This window comes from Chinchilla lanigera, unplaced genomic scaffold (assembly GCF_000276665.1).
Source record: "Chinchilla lanigera isolate Chin_1 unplaced genomic scaffold, ChiLan1.0 scaffold00028, whole genome shotgun sequence".
Lineage (NCBI taxonomy): Eukaryota > Metazoa > Chordata > Mammalia > Rodentia > Chinchillidae > Chinchilla > Chinchilla lanigera.
Genome location: NW_004955429.1, coordinates 2,773,719 through 2,790,228, shown reverse-complemented (window position 1 = coordinate 2,790,228; position 16,510 = coordinate 2,773,719). Strand labels below are relative to the sequence as shown.

General features: G+C 35.4%; 2 protein-coding genes across 14 annotated transcripts in view; one reads left to right on the top strand and one right to left on the bottom strand.

The window, feature by feature from the left end:
* Pdss1 (prenyl (decaprenyl) diphosphate synthase, subunit 1) overlaps nucleotides 1-6,382 on the top strand; it is a gene marked incomplete at its 5' end in the record, with an annotated part of 34,358 nt that extends 27,976 nt beyond the window's left edge. The window contains 2 exon segments of the mRNA XM_013515433.1: nucleotides 2,653-2,733; nucleotides 5,918-6,382. Coding sequence (XP_013370887.1) covers nucleotides 2,653-2,733; nucleotides 5,918-6,058 — 222 coding nt within the window.
* Nucleotides 6,383-6,476: 94 nt separating this feature from the next.
* The window catches only part of Abi1 (abl-interactor 1), a 101,412-nt gene continuing 91,378 nt past the window's right edge, over nucleotides 6,477-16,510 (bottom strand). For 4 of the 13 annotated variants that reach the window (XM_005386876.2, XM_005386879.2, XM_013515431.1 and 1 more), the window contains 4 exons: nucleotides 15,289-15,462; nucleotides 12,234-12,320; nucleotides 8,506-8,691; nucleotides 6,477-8,272 (listed from right to left, as the gene is read on the bottom strand). In XM_005386876.2, coding sequence (XP_005386933.1) covers nucleotides 8,097-8,272; nucleotides 8,506-8,691; nucleotides 12,234-12,320; nucleotides 15,289-15,462 — 623 coding nt within the window. In that variant the 3' untranslated portion in view covers nucleotides 6,477-8,096. Of the gene's footprint in view, nucleotides 8,273-8,505; nucleotides 8,692-12,233; nucleotides 12,321-15,288; nucleotides 15,466-16,510 lie in introns of all 13 variants that reach the window. The other 9 variants (XM_013515432.1, XM_005386885.2, XM_005386886.2 and 6 more) reach the window with 5 other exon arrangements.

Sequence of the window (16,510 nt, the reverse complement as noted above, 5' to 3'; positions counted from 1 at the left end):
TTTCACTTGGCATGGGAAGTCATCCTGAAATTTTTTGACATCTCTTGAAGGCATTTCCTGGCTCACAAAAATTGGTACAGGGCGGTTGAGAAAAGTTTCAGGGGCTGTGGCTTAGTGTGGTAGGCACATGCCCAGTGTGCAGTTCGGGCCCCTGCACTGCAAAAAAATAAAGCTAAGAAAGTTTCAGGGCTTCTGGAGATCGCAGCGCCCCTTTGTGTGTGTGTGTGTGTGTGTGTGTGTGTGTGTGTGTGAGAGTGAGAGAGAGAGAGAGAAAGAATAAAAAACTCATGTTAAATCTTTCAAGAATATACTGATTGGATCTTAAAATCTTCAGGAAAAAAATGGAAGTCATTAGTTTTTAAGCTCTTTTAAAAAAAACTCTTGTGCTTCCCTTCCTTGGTAATAGACCTAAGTGTCAGCCTGCAGCCTTAACTGCCAGCACCAGCCCCTGCAGCAGCTACGCAAGCTTAGCTATTGTGACTAGTTGGTGCCTTGGTTACCCACTTGTGTTTGGGTAACTCACTCCTGTTTAGGGATCACCTTTGTAGTTTGTGGATGGATTTCACAGATGTAGAGTCTGACTCATTCACAGGTTGTTTTCCTACTTTTCAAAACAGAGCCTGAGCGAACAAAAATGTTACTTCTCACTAAGTCAGCAAGCAGGCAATTACTCCTGTGTCCTCTCCATATGTACACTCGGGCTGGGGCAAGGCTCCAGGAAGTTAGATATCTGCATATTAAGACTGTGTAGACTTCTTGTTTCAAATTGTAGTTACACGCAATGCAAATTTTATTTCAAATTTTGCTTTCTCAGTGCTTTTTTACAGTAAAAATCAGCATGTTTTACACAAGGTAATTTTAAAGTTGCCCAGGATAAGATCATATGAGCTGTAAAGATACAGTTTTGGGATGTGGTATTAAAACAAAATTAAACAAATGGCTATCTGATGTGGCTTTTACCACAAAAAAAAATTTTGACTGGGGCTTTCCTGATTTGTTCGTTTTATTCTCTGTAGATGCATTCCTTAGAATTTCTACCGTTTTGTTTTGGTTTTGGGGGGGTTTTTTTGGTACCGGGAATCAAACTCACGACCTCATGCTTGCTGGGCAGGCGCTGTGCCGCTGAGCTACATCCCCGGCCTTTGTTCCTGTTAAAGCTTGTATTGTTCTTAAACTGCTCCTTTTCACTTGAGAACCAGTTGCTGGCTGTTGAAATTCTTTAAGAATGTTAGCAGTCTCTGCATGTTAGGTACATCTAAGTAACAAGAAATGAAATCCCGAGGGACTGGATGAGGAACACAGCGGGGCAGAGAATCTCTGGGACAGAGACCTCGTTCCAGGAAACGGTGTGGGGAAAGAACAGAAAGGTCAGGTGCAGGACCACACGATGTGGTCTGAGAGGACAGGAGAGGAGTATATATTCTAACGTATTTTGCCCTGAAAAGAACATCTTCCTCAGCTGCCACCACTGGGTGAGGTTTTCCTGTGTGCCCTGTTTTTTCATCCAGAATTACTCAGACCGTGGCAATGATTACAGGACAACTTATTTCATCCTTCAGGCTCACTTCCAGGGAAAAACTGGCCACTGCTCCTCAGCATGATGTGTCCAAGACCAAACACATCCCACCTCTTATTCCACGGAACTACAGACTATTCCAAGTCAAGCATTTGAGGTCACGAGAGGCAAATGAGGCTGAGACGCCAGAGATAAGGAACTCATTCAGTGGTGGCAGCTGATGGAGGGTCAGGACTCGGGTTTGGATCTAGGAAGTGGCCTGTTGGATCTATGAAGTGGCCTGTCATCCTAGTTTCCTTACTCTTAGTGGTGGCAATTCTCCTAAGTAGTTACTAAGTACTGTAGAATACAAATTTCCTTTTTAATGTCTTTTGTACCTTCTTCCCTTTAGTTATCACGAGCTTATTTCTTTTCAGCACTGCAGTAACCAGACAGTGTGTCTACCTCTCCTTTAATTCAGTTGGCAGCAATATTAAGGACACCTGGGAACTTTTAAAAATCCTGGTGCCCATGCTAAATCCCAAGGCAGTATGACCACATCTTTGGGAATGGGATATAGGCAACCATATTTTAGCCTCCCCCGATGACTACAACATCAAGCAACACTGTTCTAGCCATGCTCAGTAACCTCAACAGCTTCCAGGGCTCTTTGGTTTAGTACTTCAAGCAGAATGTTGGATTCCTACCCTCATCCTGGGCCAGCAGATCTCCAAATGTTGCTATGAATCAGAGGCACCTGGGAATTTGTTAGAGATGCCTGCTTTGGCCTTACTCTACTGAGTTCCAAAGTGGGGGTGGACTCATGCAACCTGAAGTTTCAGAATCAGGGACGTCAAGCGAGATTTTGGAGAGGGAACTTGTTCCTCATGCCTCTTTCAGTACTGGACCAAAGAGCGAACAGAGCACCAGAATGAACACGGCCAGTGGCCAACTCCTTTCTGGGCCCCGCCTTGGTCCTTGGGCACAGGCGGTGGGGGTCTCTGCTTGCACAGCTTTCACTGCTACAGTTTACTGTACCTCAGGATCCTCTAGCCACTTAGACATCTTTGGAAATTTTTTAAATTGTTACTTCCTATTACAAACTAGTGTGAGAACACTTCTTCAAGAAACAATAAATTTCCTTTCTTTATGGTTAGTTCCCAGAAATGAATGCTATGATAATGAGACGGTTCAGCTTGCCGGGAGATGTGGACAGAGCTCGACAATGCATATTACAGGTAAGATTATTTTTAAAAGTCAGTATGAGATACAGTGTGACAACTTTTAACCAAACATGTAACATTAGCTAAAAATCAGACACGACTAAATTTGGTCTTTTTGACAAAACAGAGAAGGAAAACTTCCTTTTTCTCACTTTTAATTCACTTCTATAATACTGCCCAAATAATTTAACTGACCCTGGGCAAGACTCGCCTATTGTTAGTTTCTGCGTTCTGCAGCAGTCTGACCCATTGTCCATCAGTAGCACTGCTGTGTCCTCAGATACCTGAACTGGCCAACTTAGTGCAAGCCCTCCTGCTTACTACAGCAAGACTGTCACAGCGATCTCATAAATGTTAGTCCATCCAGTAAAAGTCTTATAAAGGAGTGACTAAAGAAATGCTCCTAGGCAACTATACATTTATATGAATGTTCTTCTTCTAAAGGGAGAACTACTTAACTCTGTTCAGGAGCCAGGTGTTTTAAGATAAACTGCCATATATTTTCTTAATTTTCTTTTAAAAGATCTTTTGCAGTTTCAGCTTGGGAGACTACGTTTTGAGAATGAGCTGTTTCAGTCACCTGAAGGCTACAGATTTATTGAGTGAAATCGAGAAAGCAAACAAATGTTAGTAACTGTGTGTGGCCTGAGATCTACACTCCTTGTAACCCTTGAAAGAACTGCAAATAATTACCTTTCAGATTTAAAAAGTTCATGAAAACTGAAACCCTTTCAAAAGGACGTATTTCTGTTTTAACTAACTTTACTGTTGTGTACCATAAGAGAGTGGTTTGGCAGGAGTGTAAAAACCTGGTATAACACGGTGTTGTAGCCAATAAAGAACCTGGAGACAGGCTCTGGTTTGAGAAATAATGTGCCAGTCATCCTGCTGCAGCTTGGCTGCGTTGGTTCCATGATCCCCCACAGGTACCCAAATCCATGGATGCTAAAATCCCCTTCCAACAGTGTGCCATTTGCATGTAACCTAACACATCCTCCCAATATACCTCTAAATCATCTCTAGACTACTTACCACACCTACCCCTACACTGTAGATGTTGCATCAGCAGTATTAAGGAATAACCACCAGAAAGAAAAAAATGTCTGCCTGTGTTCAGTAGACACTTTTTTTTGTTTGCTGGTCTTTTTGAGGCAGGGTCTCACTATGCAGTTCAGGCTGGCCTTGAACTCATGGCAGTCCTCTTGCCTCAGCCTCCAGAGTGCTGGGATTACAGGTGTGTGCCACTATGCTTAGTGCAGTAAACATAATTTTTAAAAAGGTAGTTTCAACTTCTGGTTGAACATATGGTTATAACGAACTAAAAGGCTAGAGTAACAAGTGGGACTAAAAAGAGGAAAATTACACCTCTTATGTAAAAAACTGAAATACAGTCTATCAGTAGTCAAAGTACGGCACTTTAGTTTGCTGTGCTTCTTTGTACAGAAGCTCCTTTGCGGTCTTGCTAAAGCAGGTCTAGCCAGAAAAGCACTTAGGGAAAAAATCCATAGGAATGTTCTCCAAACAAGTTCTCCAAAGGCTTCTACACTGTAATACCCCAGGTGAATGGACAATTCAGTATTACTAGAGTTGATTTAAAGCTTGCTAAACAAAAGAAACCAAGATAAAGACTGAAAAGTAAAAATAGGAAGACCACAAGAAAAACCCATGGCATACATACATAAAACAAGAAGAGGATATTATTAAAATATAAATTTTACTCAGAAGACAATCTCTTAAATTGTAAATGACTGAAAAACTGACTAAAGAAAAGCTATAAAAAATATTTCAAACAGAGAATGACAAGCGGTCACCTACACAAGGAAGAGATATTAGGATGAGCTCAGTGCACAGTGGACACTGGGTGCTAGAGAACAGTGGGGCAGGGCCTTCCCAGTGATGAGCAGGAAACACTGTTCCAGCCAGGGACTGCACACTGTTAGATCAGCCATTCACTCTGGAAGCAGATGGAGGGCATTATCACACCGAAAGACTAAAGAGTTGACGTCCCAAGCATAGTTTCTGGGTAAGTTATTTGCGAAAGTACTTCAGCAAAATGTATAGAAACAAGAAATAAAAGGCAGGCCTCTGTACAAAAAGGCACGGCCAACTTAAAATATGTCATATTTTTAATAACTGGAAAAGCATAAAAAACCAAAAGCCTTTCAACCATGTTAGAGATAGTTTACTGTAAATGACAATGGGATCACAAACCATGGAGAAGGAAATAAAATTATACTGTGTGACTTCATTCCACAGTATTTTTACACTGTAGAAATTATAAGTATTTTATTAATGTCCAGCTTTTAGAAAGAATCAGCATTAAAAACATAATTACAGAATAGAATGCAAATGTCTATAGAGTGTAATGGTATACAGTTAAAGACAGAAGCACTGATACCCTCCCTCATCTTACAAAGACAGTTGATGCTACGTGATGACAAAGATAATTAACAAGAATTAACAATGGCAACATAATGATCAAATTAGGCACAGTATGAGTGAACCAATCCATCCTTCTTAACAGAGTGTAACAAATTAACAACTAAAATTGCTAGGTGAGAAGTAACTGACACGGATAGTGCTTTCAGGAGAAAGAAAGGAACTGTTGATTTTCATCATAAGCCCTTTATTGAAAATGCTTTATTATTTTAAAAATTTTGTTATGAAGAATTCTGTGTAGAGGTATATATTTTAATAGGTTTTTTTCCTCTTGTACATGTGGTACTGGGGACTGAATTCAGGGCCTTTGCACTAAGCTACATGCCTAGCCCTTTTTTTTATTTTTAAACACGGTGTCACTAAGTTGTCTAGGCTGGGTTTAAACTTGTGATCTTCCTGCCTCAGCCTCCCAGAGTGCTGGGATTACAGGTGTATGTTACCACACCATTAGAACTTTGAAAAACTCAATTTACTACGTAAAAAATAGAAACCAGCTACCTGATATTAATGAGTCAGTTTCTTTGTATGCCAATAGAATAAAAATTTGCTTAAATTAAAAAAAAGAAAAGGCTAAAAGTAATAGGCAGAGGAAGCTAAAATTGTGAGTTGGAAAGAGAACATCAGAAACATAGTTTGGCTGTTAAGAGCATGACTCACCCTCAGCTCATCTGATCTCAGAAGTATGATTTAATCTATTGTAGCAGGAACCTAAGAGCCGGTCCAATTATGACATCTGCTGTGTTTTGTTCTCTACCCACAGAGTGATGGTGTGCAGCAAACAACCTACCTCGCCCAGCAGTACTGCCACGAAGCAATAAGGGAGATCAGTAAACTCCGGCCATCCCCAGAGAGAGATGCCCTCATTCAGCTTTCGGAAATTGTACTCACAAGAGAAAAATGACAGCTCTTCCTGTTCTTTCTGGCAGCTATTTTACCAGACTGTGCCTAAAAAAAAAAAAATCTGTGGAAATACACCTTATTTGCTTCGTGTGCAGATAACCAAAAATCATTTTAAAAAATCATTTCAACCTTACTGTTGGGCAGTTTTTTTATTGGCAGTTTTTCAGAAAACTTTTTAAATGTAATTAAACCACCTGAATCTGTCCTCGTAGTCCTATAAAGTCTAATGGAGGTATCTTGATGATGATTATATGTGGTATTGTTTACATGGTTAATAGCCACATGTGAAGCCATTGCACAAATAAATAATCAATGTTAAAATTCATTTGGGTTGTCTTGTTTCACCGTTAAGTCAGGTCAGAAAAACTGTAAAGTCTGCACCTAAATCCACATGAGTTATATTTTAACAATATGCAAAATTTCACATAGGAGAATGATTTATTATAAAAGGTTATACATAGAATTTAGACAACAGATTATATACAAATTAAGAGAACATTCAACTTGAAAAAGGGAAGTAAAAGATCACTGATCACTAATGATACTTTGTTTAAAAATTAAATGCAAAATGCATATGAAATAGTCACATTGATTTGGTGGCAATAATGGTCTTTAATTTTCAGAAATAAACGTTTTGCACTAGTCTCACCATTCACTATGCTGTTTTAAGTCTGTAAGGCCCAGTACATAACTGAAATATGAAATCCAAATAAATCCTCAATACACAGAAATCCACGCTGGAATGCTCTACTTTAGTATCCTAGGCAATAAAGAATTATACATAAGATAAAACGAGAAGAAAACATCTGCTAACCCTCCCTTAAATTAAAAGGAGACACACAAAGTGCATGTGTTGCATTTCAATGATGTCAAAAGACAATACGGATCTGTTGGTTAAGGAAGTATATCGCTGTTCACTGATTAACATATGACTCATCTTTCCCAAATATTTTAAAATCTTACATTGCTAGTGCCAGGCAATGGATTAAATAATGCCTATTCACAAATTAATTGCATCCACTTTTACAATATGTAAAAAATGCTTATGAGTTCCTTTTATTGAACCAGTGTACAACAGTCCACTGTAAAACCTAAGGACTACCATGGCATTCCTTAAGAATTTTACCTACGGAATGATGTGTATACTTTGAAACATTTTCTTAGCTTCAAAAGTTACTTTAAAAAAGGAATTCAGTAGATTGACTTGTAAATAATCATCTCAGATTTTAAATCTGCAAAAATCCATCACATTGCTATTGGGACACACTGAGATAAGGCTAAAATTTTTTTCCAAGTTAATATATTGAGAAAATAGAACCATAATTTTTCAATAAGTCAGTTTTTGTATTTTTAAAAGGAAATCAGTGAAGGAAAGGACAAAAACGTTTGGCTCACTTATGTCTTTATGAATGGAAAAATTTGTAATGCAAATTCACTCATTAAGAAACTTAGTTACAAATTACAACATTACAGATAATTTTGCTTGTTTCACATGAAGACTTTAGTGACTCACCTAGTCTGAGTACTCCAGGAAGTAGTACACAAACTGGAAGCATCTTGGAATTTTTTAAGTATATTTCAATACATAAATTTTTATGCATGCTTTCAACAGTTTTTAAAAATGAGAGAATCTAAACAAAAAGTATGACCAGCACCAGCATTTAAGTTTTCTGATTTTAATATTAGTCTGACATAGCATTAGTAACCATGCTGCACTGAAACATGTAATGGTACAATCTGTATCATGATTTGTTAAATATACCCCACTTCCCCAGAATATTTAGGCTGGTCATCAAGTTAACAATGTGTAAGTATATAAGCATAATCATTTATGGGCAGCCCGTTGTACAAATTGCTGTTTAGCAAAATACAAACTGCCACAAAGATTTATGCTTACAGGTAGACATTCAAATATACCAATAGACAGCATGTCCTGAAAATATGGGCACATTTTGAAACAGTAAGACAGTTCTGTTAACCATAATAGTCCCACAGTATGACTGAGTAATAATCTACTTCAAAAGCAAAAAAATAAAAAATTAATCAGTATAGTGCATGATTGATTCAACATAGTTCCCAGGGAAGAGACCAGTCACTCGATTGCAGACTCCTTCATACCAGCCATCATCGTTCTTCTTTATCACATAAATGATTGCACCCTCCATAAATGACAGCTCATCATCCTTGTCTTTTGTATAATCATATATTGCAACAACTGTGGAGAAAATAATTGAAATATCACGGGAGTGCTCTATATCCAATATTTAATTGAATTTTAAATTATAATGCCAATTAAATCTAGAATATACCAAGACTATTTTTATGAAGATTCTTAGTTCTTACATCAAAGTAGGCAACAAAAATATAGGACCAAATGTTTTCTAGAGTTCTAAGATTCTGTAAGCACTGACCCTCACATCAGTTCTGTGTTGAGGAATGGTACCTTACCTTTCTCAATATAATTCTTGGGGGCCCAGGCAGGATCCCCATCTGCATATGGATCATTATACTGAACTACTGCAGCTTCCTCATCTTCATAGTCCACTGGGGGAGGGGGCGGTGGAGGTGGAGAGTCATCAAATATGGGTATGTCATCTGGTGGAGGTGGTGGTGGTGGAGTTGGACTATCAGCAACTAAAAAGATTCAGATAACATGAATCAGAAATTAGTCTCAATGGAAATTTATAAATTAACAAAATGTAAGAAAGCTCTAACATATACAGCATGCACTATAATAAAACATGCAATGATTAGAAGAGTTTGGTGTGTTAAAGTTTATGCTACTTGTAATAATTCTGCAATATTAAAATAAGGATATCAAGAAATACTAAAAAATTAATGAATGCACGAGGTTAGGAAACAATGTCTCTTTTTTATAAAGATTATAGAAGTTTCCTTATTCCAAGGCTCAAATAAAAACAAATGTCCTCTTTAAGCCTAGCTGTCTAAAATAAAAGCTGATTTATATTTGCCATTTGAACTATAGTAATTGTTGCTATAGTAATGGTTTGATAGTTTTTTTATTGTGTTCATTCTTACTCCAGATTTTGGTTTTTTACTAGCCTCTGTGACCTAGAAAACTAAGTCTCAAGTGGACATAATTTTGTTCAATGTTTGTTTTAATGGAAAGAAAAAGTTGGTAGTATCAAGTCTGTTTCTGTATGTAGGTTTCCTATTACTTAATTTTAACAAAAAATACATAAAATTTCCAGTTAGTGGAAAATCTTTAAATATTTAAAATGTTTGTATTTATAACTAATTTTTTAATGTTGAAAAGAAGGTAAGATTTTGCCTTACTGCTAATAAAACAGAAGCATGAGATGAGGGGGAGACCAGATCCTAAAGAAAGATCCACTTTTCTAAGAATACAACCACAAGTAGGGTTTAAACATAAAGTGTGGAGGAAAGATGTAATAATAAAAAAGAAAAAAGAAAACAATAAAATGAATCATACCTCTAACTCTGAATGGCCATGCTAAGTATGTGTTTGTGCTTGTAAGTAACCAAAAGTACAGTGAAATGGGAAAAGCAACTAGAACCATTCTGACTGAGCTGCTACGATAACAAGTGTAAGTGCACCAATATTAAGGAATTCAAAATACAACACTTAAATTTCTGATCCATACATTTCTTTAACAGTTCAAAAGGTAAATGAAGAAATTCTATACAAATTGATGCAGATTTTAAAATTTTACTTCATCTAACTCAGAATAATGTGCTAAAATTCTAACCAAGAGGTTCCAATTGAAAACATGTGCAAATACAGCCCTGCTCATCACGACTTCAACTGTGTGATTTCTTTCTACTCCTGGGGGTGAAAAGGGTGACAGACAAATTCTGTATGGCAATGTTCACTCTAATAGCTGTCCAAAGGGTGTACGATTTATTTCTCTACAACATGCATGTATCCATTTTATTTTTGCCCATACCTCCTCCACCAATCTTTCCAATACTGAAGAAAGGAAATGGGTATGAATCCACCCCAACATTATAGCCACATTCGTATCTTTAACTTGGCTTAATAGGTAAATCATATATACTTCCCTGAATTGCCACTGCTCTTAAATTACACACAACTTACTAGCTCTTTGTGTCCAACTATTGTAAACCAACATTAGCTTATTTACATATAATGGCAGGAGTTCAGTCAATCTATTTCTTTGCATAATACCACACAGCATTATACATATTTAATTTACAAAATTCTTCTGATATTAATTATAAAGGAATACTAACACAATGCTGACTTAGGGGTTCATTTTAAACCAAAATACTTATTAATGAATTAGTTAAACATTATATGCATTTATTATCACCAACTTTGAAACCCAAAGAAAATGGATATCTTAAAGACAGACACTTTGTTCTTCAAAAACCATTTAAAGTGCTGATACAGTTTATTCTCAACTCTCTTAACTTGATTTCAAAGAAAATATATGGCAAATACACTTGGAGAAACTGTGGTATAAAGAGAATAATTGACTCGAGTTCATATGTTTGGTACAAAGAACTAAAATAGTTGTACCAAGGGCCTTTCAGCAATGAGTATGAATGCTTGGAAATAATGTATATTTTTAACGGATTTCTATTCATGAAAAGTTACCAAATAGTCAATGACCCTGGGACTCATAATACTGATCAATTCTGGCTATTTTAAGTTATTTCCTAATAATTCTTAGCAATACAGCAGTTCAATATGCTGAAGTGGCTTGTGGCTTAGTTTTTAAATTGTTGCAGCATTAAGGACCAGTGACTTGCCCTGATTCCTTATTTTTAAAACATGAGTCACTTATTTTTAAATGTTTGAGCAGAATTTTCAAGTAGCAGTTGATACTTAGGAAGGAAGGTTTACATTTAGAAATTTCAGTATTTTAGTCAGGCATGATAGTGCATGCCTGTAACCCCAGCACTCAAGGAAGCTGAGGCAGGAGGATCACCCCAAGTTCAAGGCCAGCTTGGGCTACATAGTGAGTTCAAAGCTAGTTAAACTACATAGCAAGACCCTCTCTCCAAAAAAAAGGAAAAGAAAAGGACAGAAACTTCAACGTTTTGAAACTAATATTTCATATTAAACTCAGAGATCATACTCTCCTTCAAGGCAAAGACTTTACCTTAAACTATCTGTGTTCTTCCCAGAACTTAACACGTAATACTGACTAAACAAATATTTGACTGATGGAAAGGAGGGAATGGGGAGAATAACAACAGAGCATCAAAAGCTGCCATGATATGTCATTCTCCTACAAAACAGGCTGGTCACGTGTGTTCCCCATCTGCTCAAACCATTCTGAAACTTCTTTTCATGGACAGGTCCCACATGCAGTAGATTAGAACTACACAACATTACCATCTTAATTTGAGCAAATTTTTTTGGCATAATACAATTCAGTGTTTTCTTTTTACCACACAACACTCACTGTGTTCATGTAGTTAGAATTACACTTTTTCTGGAACCTGAAAATTAATCAGGCAATAATATAAACTAGTCTAACCTGATTAACGCCTTCTATTAGAAATAAATGACAGAAATCATTAAATCTGCTCTTCATTCAGAGAAGACCTAAAAGAGTTGACAGATTTACATATTCAGAAATAACTGTTATAGGCCTATATGTAGCCCAATTATGAAGTGAGTTCTACATTCCTTACCACTCACTATTAAATGGATAGATAGCATGGACATAATTTACTTATTGCAGAGGTAGTCTTAATGAATTTCATTGTGTTCAAAATCATTTATGTATAAAGATCTGAGGCCACAAGTTTTCTCTAAATTTTTTTTCAATAATTAAAGGGGGGAAATCTGTACCAGCTTCCTAGTAAATTTAATCTCACAATGTATCTTGATAAATTTGTTATAATAAAAATGTTTTCTAATTCTCTGGCAACTACTAAAAGTAGGAGTTTACATACAATTTGTATTATGCAAAGATCAGATCTTAGGTTTCAGGTCATGTATGTAAAGAAAGCTGCAGTTTTGAAATTTATATGGGTCAGTAATCATGCACACAAGAGAAAAAACTGAAGACCGTGCTCTTCAGTTTCAGTAACATATCTGCACCTGTTTTCGAGATAATATTAGCCTCTCAATAAAAGTAAGAAAAATGACTCATCAGCCATGCATGCTATAAGGAGAGAGCCTCTATTCTTTGACAGCTCAGTTTTTCCAAACTTACTGTTTTCCTGCACCCTGGCCACGAAGCCTGTGAGAGGTATCTGTGGAGTCAATTGAGGCATAGGGGGAGGGGGTGGAGCAATAGAAACTGGTAGCAACAACACAGTATGGGGGAAGTAAAACAGATAAAGGAAAGAAAAGGAAACAAACAAAAAGCAGAAGTCAGTTACAAGGACCACAAACATAAGTATGCAAAGAACAGTTTGCAAATGAAACAAAACAAAAAACAAAACAAAAACCTGAAGAACTTTCTTCAAGTTCATGTCCCCCAAGTCAACCTAAAGCCAAGTGTGCTTACCAATTAGATGAATGTATAAAAGAACAAATATACTTAACTTAATACTAATGTTATATATTTTGGGGGAAAATTTTAAATTTACCATTACATTCATTTTATTGCAATAAAAATTTTCAAACTCTTAAAAAAGATTTCTAAAATACCTAACAATGAAATACCTACAGAGGTTTCCAGAAAGTTGTATTTTTGCTGTAACTCTATAAAGTAACAGATTTGTCTAGCTTTTGTTGTAAAGTAGAACCAAAATAAATAAAACAAATATAAAATGTACTGATTACACAAATAAGTGTACTAATTACAGGTTTCCTTTTAAAATAGTTCTTACGTATTTAATTTTACACACAGCTTTCTAGAACCCCTTGTGTGTAAAACATGATTATTAAGTTGGCAATTTTATTTTTAAAGATATTGCTAAGGAATAACTGCTCCATACACCATGTTCATTATTCAGAGTTTCATGGGATCAGGTGTCTCAGGGGTGAACTTTTTATCATTGTTTTGAAAAAAGGAAACCTGATGAATAAATTAAAATTTGTAATTCTCAAAAAATAAAAAAATTTAAAAAAATAAAATTTGTAATTCTCTGCATTAATTTCTAACAAATCAGTGGTTAGCTTGAAACATATTCAAACTTCGTCCAGGAAAGGACATAATTAAAGGAAACTGTCAGCAAAGGCTTATCAGGACTTTGCTTTAAAAAGCGTAATATAAACTACAAATAAGCACTCAAATATGTACTACTACTTTTTCTCATTTTAATAGGATAGTAATTGCCAAAGATGACTCAGAAAAAGAGTCAGATGGCAAAGTTTATTTTTCCAGTAGTCACCAGTAAGTGACACTACACTGATGAGAAAAACAATTTACTAGTTCCTAAGAATCATTTTTTAGAGAACTGTTTCAATTAATCCAGTACATGGACTTTGGTGGTAAGCATAAAGAGCTTGAAAGAGGTTCAGATTTCTAAGAAGCAACAACTTAAAACAGCATATGTGAATTAATATTCGTTCTATGGCTAAAAATAACAATTCACTGAGAAATTGTTCTTCTTTATTCTGTTAAATAAAAGTTTAGAGGTTTTGATTTTTCAAAAATAATTCCCACAAGCCTAAATTTTTTTTAAAGAAACAACCTTTAGTGACTAGCCATGCTGGTTAGTATGTAAAGAAAAAGAAAGCTATGCTGTCTACTAATCATTAGCATCACATTTAGACAAAAGGAGAACTATGCACATCAAAACACTAAAACATTTATATACTATTAAAACTACAACACCAACAGTAACTCATATTGAAGGATAACTAGACAAAACACAATATATTCAAAATTTGAGGTCAATTTTGCCTTCCAGTATTCAAAAGAATGTAGACATTTACTAATGGAAGTGTCTTACTGAACACACTAAGTACTGCTGAAATAAAACTACATAAATATGTATAGGTGAATTAACTCTATTTGTAGAGTAACTTAAATGTCTAAGTGGGGAAAAGAAAAATAATGAACATAAAGTGACATCTAAAAATGAAGACTATGATAAAAATGAAAAGTCGTAAAACTAGTGAAGTGAATTATTAATCTGTGGAATATTCAGACACTAGCTACCTTCAATATCCAAAATGACCAGGGAAAATGTGAGGTAAAATTCTAATTGGTAAAGCTTAAAATTTCTTACTAGCTTAAAGGGAAATTTTAGTTTGAAAAAAGTTGCATAAATTTGTCATTTTTATATTTCGACATTTTGGCTTACGTAGTTTTCAATTTTTAGGAATTTTTTTCTGTAAAACAATGAATGTGTAACATTTTTTTTTAATGCATAAAAGAGCTTTCCCTTAGCTCTGCTTAAAATATATATTCAGGCCATAAATTATAAATTTAAAAAAAAACCTTAACCTCCAATGTAAACTTGGAGTATTCACTGTGATTCTTAAGGGAATACAGGGTGCAGCTCTAGAAAGACATTACAAAAGCTACACGGAAAACTCTGTTTTGAGCTATGCCTGGTGATCACAACCTCAAGCCAATGACAAATACTGGACAAGTAGTTCATTTCAGATTTCATTTTTCTCCTTTTGTATTAAGCATGTTCATATGGAAAGTTAACTTAATGACTACCCTGAGCTACTCAAACTTCCTATTACAAGTTAAAAAAATATTTTCTTATCTTAACAGCTTTGAACACTGATTTCACTTAGTATTGAGATGTGCGATTTTAGGAGAACAGAAAGAAATCAAAAGAAAATCCTTCCCACTGTTAGAATTACTCAAAGACAGCAATTAAGCAAGCATCACGAATGTTTTTAATTGGTTTTGCACTCATTTCAGTGTAAGTTAATGGCCTGAAAAGTGATAGCCAGCAATTTCATTTTATTATTTTATTATTTTATTTTAAAGGTAAATTTTCATACGATTTGTTTTTAATTTTACCATTACACCAAACTATCACAGCATGCCAATAAAAATAAATTTATTTATTTCAGTGGTTATTTTTTTGTTCTCTAGGTATACTGTTGTAATGAAAATAGCATATTAAAGCATTAGTTAAATTTTAGTATACTAAGTATACTCAGTCTGAATTTTGGACAAGTGGTAGGCAATTAGTTTTAAAATGTTACAATTCAAGGACTAAAATTCTAAAGTAAAAATAAAACATGAAATAGCATGGTTTCAATTGTTGTCTATCACTGGCAAGAACAATAGTTTCAAGTAATTTCCATCAAAAGGAGCTCCACTGTTGTATGCCTGCGAAACACAAGCTTACTTGAATTTTGAGAATACAGTGGACCTCCATTAACATGAGGCTGAGCAGAAAATTGAGCAGTCACAGAGGGAGTTCGTCTGTATCCACCAGAAGATGTCGAAGAAGTGGTAGAGTTGTGTCGAGAAATCTGCCTGGTCATTGTGCCATACTGGGAACCAGGAGCTGAGCCCGGGGCTGCTGAAAAGCATTTAGTCAAAGGCAACCAACAAAGAGATTTGAGCATTATAATCACCTCAGGGACAGAACAAAGAGTGGAAACGCTCAGAAATATTTATTACTTTGTAAAGCCCACAGCAAAATAAAAAGATAAAAATCAGATTACTTCAAGTTGAAAGCAAACAAGAACAGCTACTCTGTGGAAAGCTATAAAAGTAAACACATAACATTCTTAAACCTTTCAAAAGAGTATAGCCCCAAACAGTGTTTTGCTAATGCTACGTATAATTTTTGTGCATCTCATAATGCAGTTGGCGCTCTGTACCCATAGGCTCTACATATATGGATCCAACCAACCTAATAAAAATACTCAGGAAAAAACTGTACCCATACTAAACATTACTTTTTTCTTGTCCTTAGTCCCTAAACAACACAGCGCAACAACTATTCATAGCATTTACACTGTATTAGGTTTGATGAGTAATCTACAGATAGTTTGAATTGTACTAAGGGAGTACCTGTGTAGATTATATCCCAAAGCAATGCCTTTTTATATAAGGAACTATCAGTGGGTTTTGGTATCTTTAGGGTCCTGGATTGATTCCATGGTAAAGAAAGATGACTGTACATAGGTTTTATAGGTGAATTGTCTCTGCAAACACCATAGTGTGTGATGGAAAATCCAAGATTTTACATGTAAATGTATTTATATCTGGTTTAAAAACTTTAAAAACTTCTTCCTCTCCATTGCCAAAATCTTCCATTTTAATTTAAAATACTGTATGTCTGGCTAAGTCCAGGTTAAGTGACAAAATTTAAACTGTTAAGCCTATTTTCCATATTTAATAGTACTATTTTAATTTTTACTGCATTGACAAATAGTATTAATACATACTACAGTAAAATTATTTTAAAGCAAAATATACTTTCTAGTTTCAAGATATTTACATATGTTATATAGTGAAGATCCCTTTTTGGGGGGTAACTGACAAAATTGGAAAAAATCTTACATATAAAATAATTTCCCTACACAACTGTGCTTAGACAACCTATTCTTCCTCCTTAC